Source organism: Podarcis raffonei, chromosome 8 (genome assembly GCF_027172205.1).
Source record: "Podarcis raffonei isolate rPodRaf1 chromosome 8, rPodRaf1.pri, whole genome shotgun sequence".
Taxonomy (NCBI): Eukaryota; Metazoa; Chordata; class Lepidosauria; order Squamata; family Lacertidae; genus Podarcis; species Podarcis raffonei.
Genome location: NC_070609.1, coordinates 17,298,831 through 17,319,540, shown reverse-complemented (window position 1 = coordinate 17,319,540; position 20,710 = coordinate 17,298,831). Strand labels below are relative to the sequence as shown.

General features: G+C 43.6%; 2 protein-coding genes across 2 annotated transcripts in view; both read left to right on the top strand.

Moving 5' to 3' along the window:
* Positions 1-20,710, top strand: part of LOC128418499 (epithelial membrane protein 2-like) — a 35,245-nt gene that overhangs the window by 3,710 nt on the left and 10,825 nt on the right. The gene's annotated exons all lie outside the window — the stretch shown is intronic.
* LOC128418498 (protein NKG7-like) lies at positions 2,814-16,657 on the top strand. The gene is made up of 5 exons (XM_053398219.1): positions 2,814-2,879; positions 6,789-7,007; positions 10,619-10,765; positions 12,839-12,952; positions 16,578-16,657. Exons 2-5 carry the CDS (start codon positions 6,839-6,841, stop codon positions 16,610-16,612), a joined length of 465 nt encoding a protein of 154 aa, XP_053254194.1. The 5' UTR covers positions 2,814-2,879; positions 6,789-6,838; the 3' UTR covers positions 16,613-16,657.

The window sequence follows — 20,710 nt, the reverse complement described above, 5'->3', positions numbered from 1 at the left end:
GATGGACCAGGACAGCTCTCTGAAGATGTTGACCCATTGTGTGGCGACTGTGAATGCAGATTTGTCAAAGGGAGTGTCTCCATAACTCACGCTCAGCATAACTTCTATAAGCCCTGCATTCATTGTAGTGGGACTAACCTAGTGGAACTCCCTCCAAACCAAGATTACAAAAGCAACCTCCTCCCTGCACACGAGATGCATGACTAAAGCTTTCTTGTTCCAGCACGCATTTCAAGGTAGTGGTTCCTGTATGATGTATATTGTATTGTTTGATTTTCCTGCTTCCTGCAGGTTTTTGGTTTTCTTAATGCACACGGCTTACAAATGTGCATGATTAAGTCCTAAAGAAATGCCTTAATAAAAATAAAATAACATTGTGATATAAATAACTTCAGTACAGGTTCCTATAAACATAGTATAAAATTTGTCCCAGGACTCCCCTCCCTAATGTTATGAGTCTGAGGGGCACTTGGAGGGGACACCATAAGCAGACCCTCATTGTTGTTGTTGTTTAGTTGTGTCTGACTCTTCGTGACCCCATGGACCAGAGCACGCCAGGCACTCCTGTCTTCCACTGCCTCCCGCAGTTTCGTCAAATACATGTTGGTCTCTTCTATAACACTGTCCAACCATCTCGTCCTCTGTCGTCCCTTTCTCCTTGTGCCCTCCCATCTTTCCCAACATCAAGGTCTTTTCCAGGGAGTCTTCTCTTCTCATGAGGTGGCCAAAGTATTGGAGCCTCAGCTTCAGGATCTGTCCTTCCAGTGAGCACTCAGGGCTGATTTCCTTCAGAATGGATAGGTTTGATCTCCTTCAGTCAATGGGACTCTCAAGAGTCTCCTCCAGCACCATAATTCAAAAGCATCAATTCTTCGGCGATCAGCCTTCTTTATGGTCCAGCTCTCACTTCCACACATCACTACTGGGAAAACCATAGCTTTAACTATACGGACCTTTGTTGGCAAGGTGATGTCTCTGCTTTTTAGGATGCTGTCTTTGCTTTTCTCCCAAGAAGCAGGAGTCTTTTAATTTCGTGACTGCTGTCACCATCTGCAGTGAAGAGCCTCATTACTTTGGCAAAAACAACAATTTAGCAATCCGGTGGGGGCAGAGGTGTGAGAGGTTTCTCTGATCATCGGCAATGGGGATTCATCCCAACTCAGCTGAACATAGAAAAGAGGCTACAATAAGGAACACACCTGAGCAGGCTGGGGAGCCTCAAGCTTGTGGGCCAAACATGGACCACGGGGCATCCCATCTGGTCCACTGCTTCCACTTCCTGGCCCTCTGCGTGTAGTTATACCTGAAAAATGCATTCCTCCGAGCTCCTCCGGAATCGCCTCCTACATGATTAATGACCTGAGCCTCTGATAAGGCTCCAGGCACATTCCCCATTCAGCAGAGTTTCAAAGCAGCATGCGGAAGGACGAGATAGTATGAGCTACATGGCTAAAAAGTTTTATTCATAATTATGCAGACAGAAAAGAAAATACATCCTCTCTCTGTGAGAGTAGAGAGCAACTGAAAAACAAAGGAACAGGAAACCAGTAACATCACATCTGTCTCCTGTCCTCCGTGAGACTTCCAACAGTCTGGAATGTCTCTGGAATGTAAATAGAGTCTTGTGACTCCAAGAGCACTGCACAGTGGCAACACACAGAAACCAACAGAAACAACTTACTGTACCTTTAGTAGTGCCACCTGGCTGGTGGAGGAGAGGGGGAGAATCATTAATACCCTGACTTCCTCCTGTGTATTTCGTAGTGGTTTGATCTTCAGCTGCAGCCCTGGAAGCCAACTCCTAGTGGCTGTGGGGTCTTTGGGCCCCCAGTAAATTACTGGAGGTGGTTGGGAGCCCCCAAAGTTGATGGCCATTGCCATTCAAATGGTGTGTGCCTGCTCCCCCCCCCCAATATTTTACTCAAGTTGGCTCCCCGGCTGCAGCTGCAGATGTCTGCAGATGTAGCAGCTGCTATTAAAGCTATGGGAGGGTGCGTCCATAGAACAGGTGGGGAGTCTGAAATGATCCTCACACCTGAGCAAAAAGTGTACTGATCCACTGTACAAGCCAGCTCAGCCATTCAGAGAAGAAACAAAGGAAGCGAATGGACATGGACTTGTAAAAGGGGAAAAGAGTATTGGGAAATGATCCATAATGAACTGAAAAAAAATGTTTAAAAGTACTTTCCCCCCAAAATCAGAGTCCTTTCTGTTGGGAATAATTCAGAGTGAAATTCCCAGGTGTCAAAAAAAGGTTATTTATGTATGCTACTACCGCGTCCTGGGTTTTGTTAGCCCCAAAATGGGAAAAGGCAAGAGGTCCCAACCAAAGAAGAATGGCAACTCAAGCTGACAGAATATGCGCAGCTTGCCGACTTAACAGATAGAATAAGAGAACAAGAAGAACATACGTTTAGAGAAGACTGGAAAACGTTTGTCGAATATATGGGAAATAATTGTATACAGCTGAAAACGCTGGCAGCATTAAAATAAATTCAACAGTGTAAATAAGTTTTGATGGATGCAATAGTGGAACACTGAATGGTACAGTTTTTGTAAAAGATACAGGGATTTGTGATATGTAAAATGAACCATGGAAAGAGAAGAAGGGAAGCCACTGATATTTTAATGTGTATTTTAAATTGTAAAACAAAAAAATTAATAAAAATTAGATACAAGAAGGAAGCAAATGAACACAAAGCTTGGTGGAGAGAGATGGGGGCCTTTCACAGAAGGGCTGTGCCCTCAGAGAGGAGGAGCTGATGCTGCCCATCCCTGTTAAAATACAAATCCCATGGGTGGTGGAGTCAGAGCATGCCTGGTACTTGTTGCAGAGTGCTGACTTCACCTGAAGAAAAGAAGAGCCGATTCTGAGCCAGGTGAGATGAAACATCTCTAGATTTATGCTGGAGGGAAAGAGAATTTCCCCCCCAAAACCTGCTTAGCTAATTTGAATACTACTTAAATGGAACCAGTGAGAGGGGCTTAAATCTATTGCTTTGCACTAGTTTCATGCAGTGAAATACTAAACACACAGACACACAGTCAACTTCTTAGTTCTAATTTCTATGATGTTTATTTTGTTGAGAAGTATGTTCGGTCCACATTTTAAAGTTAACTAGTCCTGGACTTATATGCAGATTGGAACACGGGTGTCAAGTGGATTAGAGCCATCCTTGAATTTTGTGGTGCAATTCCAGTTCAGATACGCATGTCTCAAATGTGCTGAAAAGCATACAAAATGTATATTTGGTTATGGGAGAGGACGGATATAGAAATGTGTACTTTAGGGCAAAGTGCATACAATTTTGATGCGGAATTTTGATGCTTTTTTGTTACAACACTAAACAGGGAAGAATGGATCTCTAAGTGCATGTGAAACTGGAATGCAGTGGAAATAGGGTATTAGTTTGCTTTGCTATATATATATATATATATATATATATATATATATATATATATATATAATGCTTTATGGTTAATATAATTGAATGGTTGGTTGGTTATATGCACATCAATCTGCATATCAATTAGCAGTAGCATATTTTATTTCTAGATTCTTCATTTCACATATAGTAATAGTAATTGCTTTGAAGAGGCATATCCTATATTATGAATGACGCTTTTAAATGGGCATATGCCACTTCCAACAGTTGTGGGAAGTTGTGTTAAAGCGAGCTTTATTTTTTAAAAAACAACAACAACCCTGTTGCTTAGTTAATTGAGGACACCTTTTAAATTCAACCCAGGCTGCTTTAATCTGTCAATCTGATTATTTGATCTGGTAGACCTAGGCACATGAGCACCATACATTAAAATCACTATTATACCACTTTAAACAGTCATGACCTCACCCAAAGAATCCCAGGAATTGTAAAGGGTGCTGAGAGCTTTCTGGCAACTCCCTTTCCCTGACAGAGCCACGATTCCCAGAATTCCATGGGAAGAGGGATTGACAGTTTAGCACTCTGGGATTATAGCTCCGTGAAGGGTTATATTTTATTGCATCAAAATTGGAATTCCAATTTTTTTGGAAAGATAAACATCAGCCACAACCACAAGCACAGCACATTGCAATTGCTAAACAGGCAGAGAAATCATTAGGTTCCACCAAGTGCCACCAAGATTCTACACCAGGCATCCCCAACCTTCGGCCCTCCAGATGTCTTGGACTACAATTCCCATCATCCCTGACCACTGGTCCTGTTAGCTAGGGATCATGGGAGCTGTAGGCCAAAACATCTGGAGGACCGCAGGTTGGGGATGCCTGTTCTACACCCTCCAACATTTCTCCAATGAAAATAGGGGCGTCCCATTCCATAATGATAATTTAACTATTAATAGTAATACACATCTTATTGGGTTGCCCCAGCACTCTGGGCAGCCTCCAACATATATAAAAACATAATAAAACATTTTTAAAAACCTCCCTATACAGGATTGCCTTCAGACAACTTGGGAGTTGGATAACTCCATACCCTCCAACATTTCTCCATTGAAAACAGGGGCTTTCTATGGAAAAGCTGGATATTCTAGGATCAAATAAAAAGCCAGGATGGCTTCTCTAAATCAGGGACATCCCTGGAAAATAGGGACACTTGGAGGGTCTGAGTTTCTCAGTGATTTTCAGGTGGTTCAGGGAAAGTAAAACTTGGGGGCCACTACAGTAAACACTACCCCTCTTGCGTAAGATATTCCTTGTGAGAGCAGAACGGGGAAGGAGGGAACAGTTTTTTACTTGCAAAGCACCCTGAGGACCTGCAGTATAGAAATGCTAAATGCCTGTCACAGTCTGCTGAGTTTGAGGAAATCTTCTGTTCACAACAGCGCAATCTGCTGTAGACCTTTTTAAAGAAAAATCTAAACATAGTCTGCAACTGCATACCCTCCAAGTGCTCTGATTTTCCAGGGACAGTCTCAGAATTACAAAAGCCACCCTTGCTTCTGATTTCATCCTGGAATGTCCCTATTTCCCCTGCCAGTACAGTTTCCACCCCCGTCATTCAGCCCGGGCACTGAGGTCCAACTCCGAGAGCCTTCTGTCTGTTCCCTCCCTGTGAGAAGTGAGGTTACAGGGATCCAGACAGAGGGCCTTTTCAGCAGTGGTGCCCTCCCTGTGGAATGCCCTCCCATCAGATGTCAAGGAAATAAACAACCATCTGACTTTTAGAAGACATCTGAAGGCAGCCCTGTTTAGGGAAGTTTTAAATGACTGATGTTTTATTCTGTGTTTTTAATCGGTTGGGAGCTGCCCAGAGTAGCTGGGGAAACCCAGCCGGATGGGCGGGGTATAAATAATATATTATTATTATTATTATTATTATTATTATTATTATTATTATTATTATTATTACTACTACTACTACTACTACTACTACTACTACTACTACTGCAAGGTGAACCAGTGCTTGTCCCGAGCAGTGGCTGTGGCTATAGCAGTTGCAAGGAAAGTACCCTGTTGCCTTTCCATGGCCATGACTGCTGGCCTCTTCCCCTTGGGCAGTTCCTAGCGGCTGCTGGAGAGTGGCCGAGAAGGATGAGAGGCTGCCACCACTGAGGCCCTGCCCCATGTGACCCACCAGCTCTGAGGGGCAGGAAGAGGACAGGGCCACGATGGGCAAGGAGAAAGAGGTATAGTGGTTAATAGCGGTGGACTCATAATCTGGTGAACCGGGTTTGCTTCCCCGCTCCTCCACATGCAGCTGCTGGGTGACCTTGGGCCAGTCACACTTCTCTGAAGTCTCTCAGCCCCACTTACCTCACAGGGTGTTTGTTGTGGGGGAGGAAGGGAAAGAAGAATGTTAGCTGCTTTGAGACACCTTAAAGTGAGTTAAAGACGGGATATCAAGTCCAAACTCTCCTCCTCCTCCTCCTCCTTCTTTTTGTAAATCTACCAAAGAATAAAACAGGATAAAAAATGGGATTAAGGGATTTTTCTCAGGGCAGTGGAGGGCATGTGCTCTATGTCCTGTTGGTTGTGATGGAGGTGGCATTTGCCTAGGGTTGCCATACGTCAGGAATTTCCCGGACACTAATAATAATAATAATAATAATAATAATAATAATAATAATAATAATAATAAAGCATAGCTGGAATACTACAGTAGTCGGAAGCAGCGTCTTGGCAGGAAATGTCCAGGAAAATCCTGTCGTATGGCAACCAATGTCGGACGTCAGGATTTTGGCGATTTCCCATGTGAATAGCTAAAAAAAATATTTATTTTTGAGATTTTGCCTAAAAAGTTCAGCAACTTTGTAAAAAAAAAAAAGCAGCTCTGGATTTTCACTTTTTGAAGTATATCAGCCCTACACTTGCCCCTCTTCTGATAGAAAATGCTCGGGAGATGGACAACAAATGGAGGGTCAAGGAGGGTCAGTTGAGGTTAGTGACAAATGTTCTTCTTTTCCATATAGAATAAGAGAACAAGAAGAGCATGTGTTTAGAGAAGATTGGAAAATGTTTATTGAATATATGGGAAATAACTGTGTACAGCTGAAAACGCTGGCAGCATTAAGATAAATTCAGCAGTGTAAATAAGTTATGATGGATGTAATAATGGAATACTGAATGGTATAGTCTCTGTAAAATATGCAGGGATTGATGATATGTAAAATGAACCATGGGAAGAGAAGAAGGGAAGTCATTGATATCTTAAGGATGTAAACACCAGTACTTTAAATTGTAAAATTTAATAAAAATTAGACAGAGAGATGTCCTTATTTTCATCTGAGGAAGGTTGGAGGGAATGCAACTGATAAAGAATAACATGAATATCTCCTTTCCCCAGGTTCATCATCCCTATTTCTCGCCTCTGTTACATAGCTGAGCATTCTCGCAATGAATGTCCTACAGTTTAGCACTGTGGCTTGCGCTTTCATCAGCCTTCTGTTCCTCCTCATTGCCCTGGGCTCAGATTACTGGTTGCAAAACAATGTTTCCAACACTGGCCTGTGGGTAGGTTGTTTTCCCCAAGATGGTTGTCATTCATATGGGATGGATGTGCCAGGTAAGAACTTCTCTGTCTTCAGCTCTGAGTACTGTTGTTGAGTGTGAGTGTGAGAATTGAGTGTGCCTCCGGGAGCGAAGTCAAACCACTGCGTTAGCAGCATTGAAGTGACCTCCCCAGGGTGCAAGCCTGAGCAGTGTTTATGGAGGTCCTGGGGTGCTCAGGTGAGAAGACTGTGCTCTTGGCCTTGCTGGTGTGGTCCAAAGGAAAGCAGAGTACCAGCTTAGCTGCAGAAGTTGCTGGAAGGAGACGTATAAGGTGTCATCCAACCATTTTAGGGACTCCACTCTGGATTTGTGTAAGGTTTGCTCCCTAGCCTTTTCTTCTCCTGTAGATATCCCACAAAGCAGCAGAGGTTTCCTTCCTTCTCCTAGATGTCCTACAGATCAGGAGTGCCAACTTGGCCCTGCAACTGAGGGTGCCTGGGGCTGAGGGTGCCATGCAGCGTGCATGGCCCTGGCACCGAAATTTGTGGGTGCCCGGCCCCTTCATGGGGAATTTTGTGGGTGCTTGAGCACCCAGGGAGTTGCCACCTATGCTACAGATGTCTTCCCAGGTTGATGAGCCCCATCTGCCCTTCACTTCCATCTTCAGCATGTGCAGAAACCACCCTCTTGATCATTGGACCCACTATTGATCTCATCTGCACAATGCACCAGAGCCTCTCTTTGCACACAGGGGAAGCCCCTAGCTCACCAAGGGTCTGAGACCCATTGGCTGCCTTCATGCCAGCCAGTCAAGTCATTCCTGGGAAGTGGCCATTGCCACATGCTGACTAGGAGCCACAGGTGAGAGCTGATTGCAGGGTGGGTATACAGCCAAAATGGCAACGGAGGTAGCAGCCTAGCCAGAACCTCCTGCCCTCAATTAAGCTTTTAACTAGGTTTTAGCCATTTTCAGACCCTATGTTTATATTTTGAGTTGTCATTTTGTTTTCTTTGCTTTTAGCCTACTGGTTTATTGTTTTATGGTTTTATTGCCTATTGTTTTATGGCTCAACTCAATTTAGGGTAACAAGGAACACTAAAGAAGATAGATTACAGCCTTTGCGACTAACGCACAGTTTTCATCCATTGAACATAAGACCTGGCCTTGACCTGATAGAATGCTTCTAATTATCTGGAAGGAAAAAACGAGGCATTAAGAGCCAAAACAGCATAATTGGGACTCACAATTCCGCCGACGCAGAGAAGAGGCGGAAAGCAAACACCTTCATTCCTAGCTCAGAAACAGATCAAACTGTGCTGGGGGAACCCTCCCCCATTCTAAGAAGGAAGGAGATGATCCGACCCGCCCCCCCCTTTCAAGGAGGGAAGGAGATGATCTGACCCAGAAAACAGGAGTAGGAGGAAATCCCCCTATCCCAAACGCTGACCCACCCATGTCCTTAGAACAAGACAATAGAGGATCTTGTTTCCAGCAGATTCCAGATTTATACCCTTACCAAGAGATTTGCATGATGTCAGCAGAAACTGTGGTCTTAGTTCTTCAAAGACTGCATGAAATTTTCACCAAAATAGCTAATATAGAGGAATACTTTGATAATTTCCCTCCCTCTATAAATGCCCAAAGGGCTAAAAGGAGGATTAGATACAACTATGCCAGCGACCTGTCAATATGAGTCACGGGTGAAATAAGGCCTTGCCAAGTCCTCCAGGTAAACCAGATAATGTTTGAGATTCATCGAAATGAGTACAGGTGGATGAATTGCAGGTTAATTACGATGTCCTTATCTCAGATTTTGAACTGCCATTACCAAAAAGTAGATCTGAAAAATTTCCATTTCCTGCCCAGCATAAGAAACATCACACGCCTGATTATGACTTTTAGAACTCCAGCTCTTCCATCTCGACTTATGGAGATGAAAAACATCTTATGGCGGTCTCACCTTCTTCACCCGATAAGGGTTTTCAAGGATGAGACAGTGAGGCAGCTGGTCCCTGGCAGAGAACCAAAGCAAATGCCGATAAGGGAAGCTAAATTAAACAATAGAAACACTACCTGCACGGAGGAAGATAAACCCGTGAGTTCAGAATTAGAAGAACTGACGAGGAGATTACTGAGTATAAAGACAGAGATCTCAATTCAAAACATAAGGATGTTAGAGCCCGGAACACAATATTGAAATATGCCCAATAGCCCTTTATCTCGAAGAAAGACACCTGTGCAATTTCCTGATCTTTTCCCAAGCGATAGCAATGGAGAAGATGAACCCGGCGACCCTGACACTCTCATGGCAACAACTTCTAAAGAACTTCATGCCATGGATAGATTGCTGAAACCAAGCACCTAGGCTATACCAGAGCCTTTGCTTAATACTCCTAAAACTTACGAGAACGACCGACTTTCCCTACTGCATCTTTGGCGAGATGACGAACGGAGTCTCTGAACATGAAGCTGGCTCTCTGCTCGCTAGTGACCCCCATTTTACAGCACATGCCTCATTAATACTCCCAAAGGCACAGAAAGAGTTAATAGCCCCCTGGCTACCTCATGAGGGAGAGAGGGATTGACAGTTAGCTCCCCTCGCTACCTGGGGTGTGGCTGGATGGGTTTTACCTACAGGAGATGTTTGTCCTGCTGATTTTTCATCTCAATATTATACCTTTTCGATTTGGGAGACTTGGCCCAGGGATGTTATGTTAGTGAGGGTATATCATTCCTTTATAGGGGAGGCTAGTGTGGGGTCTGGGATTGCCACCGTCGAAGGACAAGGGAGGAACGGCGGTGGGGGTAGATATTATCGGTGAAGGGTTTTGAGATGCGGTGATGCTTGAACCCCTTTCAATCTACGCCCCATCCCAAGGGACATGGGTAGGGTGAGCAGGGATTACCCACCTCCGTCATTGGTGCTGTGCAATGCCAGGTCCATAGGCAATAAAACCACCACCTTGCGAGACTTCTTTATCTTGAAGAGGGTTGACCTGGTTTGTGTGACGGAGACCTGGGTGCGCGAAGGCGAAGTAGTCACCTTGCATGAGATGACACCTCCAGGTTTCTCCATCCTCCACCAATCGCGGACTGTTTGTAGCATTGTTAATCTGGGACGCCTGCTCTTTCAGGGCTCTGCCATCACCATCAATCTCCGGCATTGAATGTGTTGGCCTAGTGTGGGGCACCAAGGAGAGCTTGGCTGTCTTATTATTATTATTATTATTATTTATTATTAAAAGTGGACAGACTATCCCCAAAAGAGCACAGTGTGTCTGCCACCGGAGGTTCTAGTCCTCCCACAACACCCCATGCATCCTGCTAGGAGTACTCAATGTATGGTATTCAAAACAGGAAGAGACTTTCATTTCTAAGGTACACAGCAGTGTGTGAGGCAGTTCATGGTTCTTCAACTGCCTGAGAGCCCAGTGTGACTAGAGTTAAGACCTTTACTCTGTGTGTTTGTGGCTGTGGGTGTGTATGCTGGTACGCATATCTTGGTAAAGTTTATGTCGGTACCGCCATAAAATGGATGCCATGGGCAACAACAAAAAAAGAACAGTTGACAGTATTCTGTACTGTCTTTACTATTTTTAATACATGAATGAGTCCTATTGTTCAATCCCATAGATATATTTATTCCTCTTCTTTCTTTCTTTCTCTTCCTTCCTTCCTGAAAGATTACTACCATGCTACCCGAGCCTTCATGTTCTTCGGGATGATTGCTGGAGCCGTCTCTTGCCTTACGCTTATTGGCAAATTTTTTGACTTTCAATTTGGCTCCCTCTCCAAGACCAAGACCGCAGCTGTAGCCAGCCTTGTTGCAGGTAATGTCCTGGGCATCATAACCATCTGATTCCACAGTCAGTTCAAGCTCCTCAAACCCCAGAACTCAGATGTATATACCTGACAAACTATTATTAGCGGAACTAAGTTATACTCAGAGTTGTTGCTGTTGTTGTTTAGTCGTTTAGTCATGTCCGACTCTTCATGACCCCGTGGACCAGAGCACGCCAGGCACTTCTGTCTTCCACTGCCTCCCACAGTTTGGTCATACTCATGCTGGTAGCTTCGAGAATACTGTCCAGCTATCTCGTCCTCTGTCGTCCCCTTCTCCTTGTGCCCTCCATCTTTCCCAACATCAGGGTCTTTTCCAGGGAGACTTCTCTTCTCATGAGGTGGCCAAAGTATTGGAGCCTTAGCTTCAGGATCTGTCCTTCCAGTGAGCACTCAGGGCTGATTTCCTTAAGAACGGAGAGGTTTGATCTACTTGCAGTCCATAGGACTGTCAAGAGTCTCCTCCATGGACAAAGACAATACGCATATGCTCAGAGTAGACCCACTCAAATTGATGGATCTGGTTAAAAGGTGCAATGCAACCCCAGCCCTTTCCATCCCTGGTTTCGGAGTTACAAAGGAGAAGTGGGAGTGCAAAGGGCTTTCAAAGCCTCCCCAGAGCAACTGCTTTCCACTTGCTATGTTGGAGTTGGAAATCAGCCATGTGGGTTGGCTTCAAAAGGCACACTGCAAGGAGAAGTGGCTTCCATTGAATGAAAACCACATCCCCCTTCTTGAGTATAGCATGCTTCTAAGACTTGCCCCTTTTAACCTCATGCTGCCACAACCAAGCGGGATGAAGAATTTGCCTGGGAAGAGGAACAGCACAGGAAGGCGGCCACTAGCTGTGCTGACCAGCCTGGTTCTCTGGGTCCTGGGAGAATAAACCACTGGCCTGGCAGGCAGAGGAGGGCAGCAGAGCAGGGCAGTGGCTGCCACCTGTTCCGGCTGTCCCTCTACATCTCACCTGGGCCACCCACCCACCACTTCTCATCACACTGTACATTACATCGCCACCTGTCTGTGTTCAAGTGAACTGCAGAGTGATGGCACACTTATCTTTTTATTGCATGTTACACATATAAAGACAGTTAAACAACGGCATATGAAAACAATTTGAAAAATAACAACCGTAAATATAAAAATCTGTTTAAAACAACAGCATCTGCATATCGATCCATTCAGATCCAGTACAGATACCAGCTGAGATAAAGATTTTAGTAGGCTTGTTGAAACAGGGACGCGGGTGGCGCTGTGGGTAAAACCTCAGCGCCTAGGACTTGCCGATCATCAGGTGGTTCGAATCCCCACGGCGGGGTGCACTCCCGTTGCTCGGTACCAGCGCCTGCCAACCTAGCAGTTCGAAAGCACCCCCGGGTGCAAGTAGATAAATAGGGACCGCTTACTAGCGGGAAGGTAAACGGCGTTTCTGTGTGCTGCGCTGGTGCCGGCTTGCCAGAGCAGCTTCGTCACGCTGGCCACGTGACCCGGAAGTGTCCTCGGACAGCGCTGGCCCCCGGCCTCTTAAGCGAGATGGGCGCGCAACCCCAGAGTCGGAAACGACTGGCCCGTACGGGCAGGGGTACCTTTACCTTTACCTTTAGGCTTGTTGAAAGAGGAACATCTTTACCAGGCACTAAAAAGACAAGAGAGAAGGTGCTTGAGGATATGTAGTGGGAGGGAGTTCCAAGGGTCACCACACCAAAGGCCCAATTTTGACATAATGTGGAACGAACCTCCTTATAGGTTGGGGCCGGCTGGATGGCCGTCTCCTGCAGAACACAATGGTCAGCTTGCGATGTAGGGGGTGAGTTAATCCTTTAAACATGCTGGTTCCTAACTGCTTAGGACTTTGTACACCAATAACCGCACCCTGAGCCTACCCTGGCAGCTAATTGGCAGCCAGCGCACATCTTTCAGCAGCAGCATAATTTGATGGTGATGTTTGGCTTTGGTGAGTAACTGAGCCTCTCCATTTTGTACAAGCTGAATTTTCCTGGTCATCTTCCAGGATTTGATTTATACATAATCTAATATCCTAATGCATTTCCCCCCCTTAATAGCTCTTTGCGTCATGATTGCCATGGCCACCTTCACAGGGCAGACAGAAGGAAAAGGCCCTTACGGATGGTCTTTTGGCTTGGGCTGGGCCTCCTTTCCTCTCTTCCTTATGACTGGTGAGTATTTGTCGAATGGGAAATGCTGAAAATGTACGTCTTCATTTCAAGGTTTACCTTCACACAGAGTTCCCAGCTGCATTCTTTCATTACAGAACAATCTGGGGCTGATCTACACGTTTAGCATCACCATGTAGTCGTGCCCCTGGCAGCGTGCCATATTGGCTGTGGGTAGAGGTTCACATGTTGGACAGTTTCCGGGTGTGACATGCCATACACTTGATTCCACTCTCAGCAAAAGAGGAAGAGGGCGGAATGTGAACCAATCCCCTGGGTGTGCTGCTTTTCTGAAAGCATGGATTACTTCTGTATGTTTTGCATTGAAAACAATTCAGAAATGTCATTCTCCCTTCTTACCTACCCTCTGAAGGAATCAGGTTCCCCCAGATTCAGCTCGAAGGGCAGGAAAAACCATCTGAATCAAGTTTGACCTGAGTAGGTAGACAGGATTTCCAGACTACAAAAGTGCATTTGTACAAAACTTCAGCAATTTGGAATTCATTGGCCTTATTCCTTACAAACTCCTCCAGAGACTTTAGCTGTATATTCATTATTCTAGAGAGCCAGTGTGGTGTAGTGGTTAAGAGCGGTAGTCATGTAATCTGGGGAACCGGGTTTGCTTCTCCGCTCCTCTACATGCAGCTGCTGGATGACCTTGGGCTAGGCACACTTCTCTGAAGTCTCTCAGCCCCACTCACCTCACAGAGTGTTTGTTGTGGGGGAGGAAGGGAAAGGAGATTGTTAGCCGCTTTGAGACTCCTGAAGGGGAGTGAAAGGCGGGATATCAAATCCAAACTCTTCTTCTTCTTCTTCTCCTTCTCCTCCTCCTCCTCCTCCTCCTCCTCCTCCTCCTCCTCCTCCTCCTCCTCCTCCTTCTTCTTCTTCTTCTTCTTCTTCTTCTTCTTCTTCTTCTTCTTCTTCTTGATACCGAGTACTTTCCCCACCCCCTAAGAAGTCCACAGGCAATCTAGATCTATTTTTTTGACCCAGTAAACCGCTCCTTGATAAACTGTTTTCATTCCAAAAATAGCAGCTCATTGCAAATTGATTTTGCCTTACCCCACAGTGCAACTCTTTGAAAAGTTATAAAAACAGGTGTAGGTGGGGTGGGGAGGAGCATCTACTTCTGCCCAATGACTTATATATGGACCAAGGAAAATATCTGCATAAGGCAGCTTCTTATGATCAAAGTCAACACTGGCTGAGTATTTCCAGGATCATGTGTGTTCAGGGTGGACATCTTTACTAATGGCTTTGCCATCCTTTCCTTCCGTAGTGTGGGAGAGCAGAAACTGAATTGGGATCCTCAAGCGGACTTCTGGCTGATATGTCACATGAAATCGTAGAATCTTAGAATTGGAAAAGACCCCAAGGGTCATCTAGTCCAGCCCCCTGCTATGCAGGAAACTCAGCTAGAGCATCCATGACAGATGGCCACCCAACCTCTGTTTAAAAACCTCCAAGGAAGGAGAGTCCACCACCTCTTGTGGGAGTCTGTTCCACTGTCAAACAGCTCTTACTGTCAGAAAATTATTCCTGATGTTTAGTCAGAATCTCCTTCCTTGAAGCCACTGGTCTGAGGCATACCCTCCAGTGCAGGAGAAATCAAGCATGTTCCCTCCTCCATATGACAGCCCTTAAGATATTTGAGGATGGCTATCATATCTCCTCTTAGTCTCCCCTTTAACCGGCTAAATATACTCAGCTCCTCATAAGGCTTAATTCCCAGACCCTTGATCATCTTGGTTGCCCTCCTCTGCACACGTTCCAGCTTGTTCAACATCCTTCTTAAACTGAGGTGCCCAGAATTGGACACAGTGTTCCAAGTGTACTCTGACCAAGGTAGAATAGAGTGGTGCTATTACAGTGGTACCTCGGTGTTATGTACTAAGTTGAATAGGATCCAAACTGCAGCAGTCTGATTGGTCCTAGAACAATAGGATTCAGAATGCAGTAGTCTGATTGGTCCTAGAACAATGCAGCAGTATGATTGGTTGGCAGGAACCACCCAATCATGCTCCAGATAGAAGTGAATCCACAACCTGATTGGCTTACAGTAGAATTCCGGAATTAGCCAATCATGTGCAGCCCGTTGTGTAAATAATGTATATAAAGCAGATACTTTGAGGGGACTTTCATTCATTCCTCCTCACCACTATGAGCTGAATAAAGAGCATGAAATCACTTTGCGACTCTGAGTATATTTCACTCAGGTTAAGAACTTAATTCATTCCGGAGGTCCGTTCTTAACCTGAAACTGTTCTTAACCTCAAGACCACTTTAGCTAATGGGGCCTCCTGCTGCTGCCGTGCGATTTCTCATCCTGAAGCAAAGTTCTTAACCCGAAGTACTATTTCTGGGTTAGCGGAGTCTGTAACCTGAAGCGCATGTAACCCGAGGTACCACTGTACTTCCCTTGATCAGGACACTATACTTCTCTTGATGCAGCCCTAGAATAGTGTAAGCTTTTTTGCTGCTGCATCACACTGTTGACTCCTTTAAGCTTGTCATCTACTAAGACCCCTAGATCCCTTTCACATGTACTGCTAATAAGCCAGGTGTCCCCCATCCTATATTTGTGCATCTGGTTCTTCCTGCCTAAGTGGAGAACTACACTTGTCCTTATTTAAATTCATTTTGTTAGCTTGCGCCCAGTTCTCCAATCCATTAAGGTCATTTTGAATTCTGATTGTGTCCTCTGCAGCATTTGCTACCCCTCCCAGTTTGGTGTCAATGGCTTGGGGAGGGACGTCTTGGCTTCAATATATGTATTTTATGATCAAATTCATTTAGAAATGTATACATTGAACTAATACATGTCGTGAATACATTTTTAATATGTTTTTTGCATAATTTAAATAAACAATTTACATACTAATGTGAAAATGGGGTGTAACAGGCCAGAACTAGGCTAATCCACCTATCCCTAGACACCTCCATTTCCACCTAGGACTTGTCCCTTGCAAAAGTCTCAAAATGTGCAAAGAATGTAGTTCTGTGGAAGAAAATACCGTATTGGCCCAAATATAAGCCGCACCCGAAAATAAGCCGCACCTTTAAAATTCAGGGGGGGGGGAGAGAAAAAGACAATACCCAAATATAAGCCGCTCCCTTAAAATTCCACAGGCACTCACACCCGTAAATGGCAAATGTAGAAGAAAATCCTACGGGTACTAGAGAGGACCTGCAAGTGGGTTAAACACCGTAGCACCGTAAATGCAAATTAAAAAAATCAATACTGCACTGTAAGATATGGGGAAAGCGATAAATGACATTAGAATTAATTGCACAACAGTCTCAAATTGGCAATACAACATTTTTTTCCTTCCGTTTTACCGTATGTCTGTTTCAGCAGCGATTTTGTGAAAGCCAATTTTTGTAAGGTCCTGAATTTAAGCCTCACTTTAACTTTTCACAGTTGGAATTTGGAAAAAAAAAGTGCAGCTTATATTCAGGCCAATACGGTATATGTCCGTCCATTAGAATGGCAGGGGTTTGAGGATCAGCGCATGTTCCCATCTTTGAGCAAGAGAAGTAATCTTGGGGTCAATGATCAGGATATCTTGGGTGATGTTTGATTCTCCTCTGCCAATTGCCCGATTCAGCTCCTTCTCTCTCCTGACAGGTGCACTGGCTTTCCTCTTGGATGGGTCAGCATGAACATGAGGGAAAGACTCTGCTACCATTTCAGATGACACCTGGAGCAAACACAGCCTGCACCAAGACAAGCTGGACCTGGAGGAAATAACTAGACTTTCATGACGAAACTGATGCATTATATAATAGCAATAGGGTTAAGAAACAGCAACGTAGTCCCTTCACCACAAATTGCAATCTATTAACTCAGTACTGTGGAACAGAACTACCAACAAAAGACACAACTCCCAGCATCCCATACCACTGGCCTTTCTGACTTAGGAAAGCAAAAGACAGGCTAATTTTGGATTAGAAGGAAATCATTCCTTGCCCAAATGGTGACATTAATTTTTTTTAAAAGAGATTAAAGAGTATATCCAAGATATTGTTTGCTTAGCATATACAACTATTATTAATGAAGAATAGTGATGAACAGTAGTCAGTGGCTGGGTTAAAGATAAGGAATGAATAGACCAGACATCTTCTATGCATCCAGCAGAAAGGAATAGCCTATGGCTATGCAGTAAATTATATGCTTTGTGGTATTGCCTTCACATTTTGTATGAGCACATGACCTTTGTGATTCACCTGTTTTTCTCCTATATTTTGTGGTTTTAATGATGAATAATATATTTAAAATGGACCCAAAGATTCCCATGCCTAAAAGGCAGCCTGCATATGACAACAGAAACACGGCTTTCGATTCAGAATCAGGTCAGGTTCTGCAGCCAGAAGACAGCCCTGCAAAGTCATTAGAAGCAATAGAACCTCCCTCATCTCCATCTCTTGATAGGCCTTCCTCTGTCTGTCTCTCAAACATGCAAGTCCTTTGAGAAGAATGGTTCTTCTTGCCAAGCTCCTTCGGGGCATTTTAATTAGACCTGAATGTGACTTTTTCTTTAACAGAATGTTCCCCTAGACAACCTACTTGTTGAGCATTCATCCAGGTGTGCTTGCAGAAAATGGGTTAGGCAAAGGTTAGACTGTGTCTGGTCTTTCTTGAGCATCCATTCTGATTTGCTTATGGGGCAGTCATGCAACAATCAGCAGTCATCCTGCCTTCATCACTGTTGGATGTTTATATGTCTTCCCGTTAATCACTTCTCCACACACACAAACACACCACTTGTCCATGCAGCCCCCCTCGTCAACCTAAGGGTTGTAGCCAACTAATTTCTGATCAGAGTAGACCCATGACCTAGGTTAGTCACAGCCATTAATTTCAGTGGATCTACACTAAAGGAGTAGCATCGACGAGAACTCTCTGTTTCTGTCAAGTGGTTACATATCTTTAATATTACAATATTTATTCAAATAGTCTTTAAATTTCTTCCAGTCTTCTTGATGTTCCTCTTCTTTCTGGTCGCAGATTCTCCCGGTGAAAGAAACAATTAGGCCTAGGATTAAAATGGAATTAAATTTATAAATAAGAAAATGTACGAAAAGGAAAGCTATGTAACATGAATAGGACTGTGATATGGTCTTTTGAAACACTGCTATTGGAAACTGCTACATATAATTACTAAGAAATTCGAATGGAAGAGATTTGAGGAAGTCAAATACTATGTTTATGAAGATGGGTGGTACTTAATTTTAATTAATTAAGTGGTAATATGCTGTATGTATCTTTTTTCTTTTTTTCTCTTTTTCTTTTCTTTTTTGTTTGTTTTTATTATTGTTAATTTTTCATTTCTTTACTGTGTTTATCTACTGAAAATAATAAATATTATTTGAAAAAAATGAACTCTCTGTTACTGTTTTTAAAGTGAATTTGTAGTGTCAGGGCTACCAAGCACTTTCTTCCACTTCATTTGCGCAAACTTAAATTTACAGCCTGTACTTGACTCCTTCCCACGAAACAGGGACAATCTGGAGGCATCCCAACTGAGCACTGTTAAATTTACCTCCATTGAAACTATTCGGAAAAAGAAATATGAGACCCTGAACCATGTTGACATTACCAATCTCACAAAAAGAGATTCTAAAATAAAATGAAATGAAATGCTTTATTTTTCTCTTAGTGACTGCTGTGTGCAAAATCTCCCCCTCCCCGCAATAAAATGAACATCCATTTATGGACTCCTCAAAACTGAGTGAAAAGGCGATAAAATGGCAAGTGCCATTCAATATATACTTATGTAAAGCGATGTAAGTCGGGGAAGAAAACCTTAATTTCACACATATGCTCATGAGGTTCACTGAAGTGGCAGGGATGCAACAGGAATGAGACCTTGGGCTGGTAGTGGATAGCTCAATGAAGATGTCAGCCTGGTATGCGGCAGCTGTGAAAAATGCAAATTCTATGCTAGGGACCATTATGAAAAGAATTGAAAATAAAACTGCAGGTATTATAGTGCCGTTATACAAATCTATGATGCAGGCTGATGGTGTTTAAAGAGGCAGATCAGGCACTCAGTGTAGAAAATGCAGAGCAACGTGGAACAATGGTCTGATTTGATTTAAGTCAACTTCCTATATCCTATGACAGGAGCTGAACATCATCGAGAGAAACAATTCCTGAAAGAGAGAACAGCAGGTTCTTTTATAGGCAGGGCCAGATTTAGGTTTGATGAGGCCCTTTAGCAACTGAAGGTAATGGGGCCCTTTATATGTCCAGCTCTCCGTCAACAACACAGTGCCACTGTTTTTTGTGTTGAATATATGCTATATGGTAATTTATGGACCTAACAGGTATCTAAAGCCATTTGTACATAACAGTCCCTGCAGAATGTAGGCACCCTCTATATAGAAATGAGCAAACCAGTGATATTTTAGGGAGCAGGCTAGCAGGCGGGGCCCATTACTTACATCATAGGAGCCTACACAACACAAAACACTGTTGCTGCATGTAGGTTTTATTTTATTTGTTTTTTATCTTATATTTTGGAAATGTACATCCAGGTTTTTTTCCTTTAAATTTTTTGGGGGGCCTCCAAAAGTGTGGAGCCCTAAGCTATAGCTTGTTCAGCTTATACGTAAATCTGGCACTGTTTACAGGGTTTTAAAAAATATCTTCCTCTCCTATTATCCTGCCTTTCTGTTTTGATTCCATATGCCAGCAAAGGGGGACACGATCAGGTTAGGTTGCAATTCCTAGGCAAACCAAAGTTGGGTGTAGGATAGTTGCAGCTCAAGACAACGCAGATGTCCAATGAGAGAAGGAGGGAAGGGAGAGAAGGGAAGAGAGCAGTTGGGTGCAAGTCCCCATACTCAGGAATGTGTGTCCTCCACCCCCCACCCAGCCAAAATGTCCATCAATCTGAAATATCTCAAAATACTTGTGAATGACATGGGAGCAAAGGCACAGGACCCCTATAAAAGAGTGACCCCTCTCACTCCCTGTTTTGTTTCATTAGAGTGCAGATTTGTAAAATGGAGTGTCTCCATAACTTATGGGAAGCACAGCTTCTATAAGCGGCACATTCATTGTAGTGGGCCCAGGGAAGTGAAGCTCTCCCCCCAGCCAAGATTACATATGCAGGCACTTCCTTGAACTTCAGGTGCATGACATAAGACTTTATTGTTTTGTTAGGCATTTTAAGGTAGTGGCTGGTTTTATGATACATCTTTTATTGTTTGATATACCTGTATCCCGTAAGTTGTTTTTTTTAAATGCCCACTGCTTGAAAAGGTAGATGATTAAGCGGGATAGAAACGTCTTAAATAAGAAATAAAATTGTGATGTAAATCAGTTTCGTACAGGTTCATACGGCAATAAACATGGTATAACATTTATCCCAGGAGATCCCTCTGTAATGTTCTGAGTGTTGAGAGTGGGCTCTAGTTACGTCCTTTCTGAGATGAATATGAAATAAGTTTCAATTAAATTCAATTAAATTCAATTCAACTTTTTAATTTAATTTAATTTAAGTTAAGTTAATTTCTACCCCGCCCATCTGGCTGGGTTTCTTTTCCAGTGTTCATGGAATGAGTCACTAGAATTTGTTTTTTCATTCTTTCTGCCTTCTTTTGTCAGTTTTTTTTCCATTACAGCTATGGATCAAGCCTCGATGACTCACTCATGAGTCATGTTCAAGTGTGCTGTTTTCCATTTCTTAAAAGGATACAATTAGCAGAGCCTAATTATTCTGACAAACAGTAACAACAATATTTGTGGTTCGA

Bases quoted from the DNA above. Each gene is read 5' to 3' on its own strand.
- LOC128418498 (XM_053398219.1), top strand. From the start codon at position 6,839: ATGAATGTCCTACAGTTTAGCACTGTGGCTTGCGCTTTCATCAGCCTT. The intron at 10,766-12,838 runs GTAATGTCCTGG...CCCCCTTAATAG, and splicing joins TGTAGCCAGCCTTGTTGCAG to CTCTTTGCGTCATGATTGCC. The intron at 12,953-16,577 runs GTGAGTATTTGT...CTCTCCTGACAG, and splicing joins TCCTCTCTTCCTTATGACTG to GTGCACTGGCTTTCCTCTTG.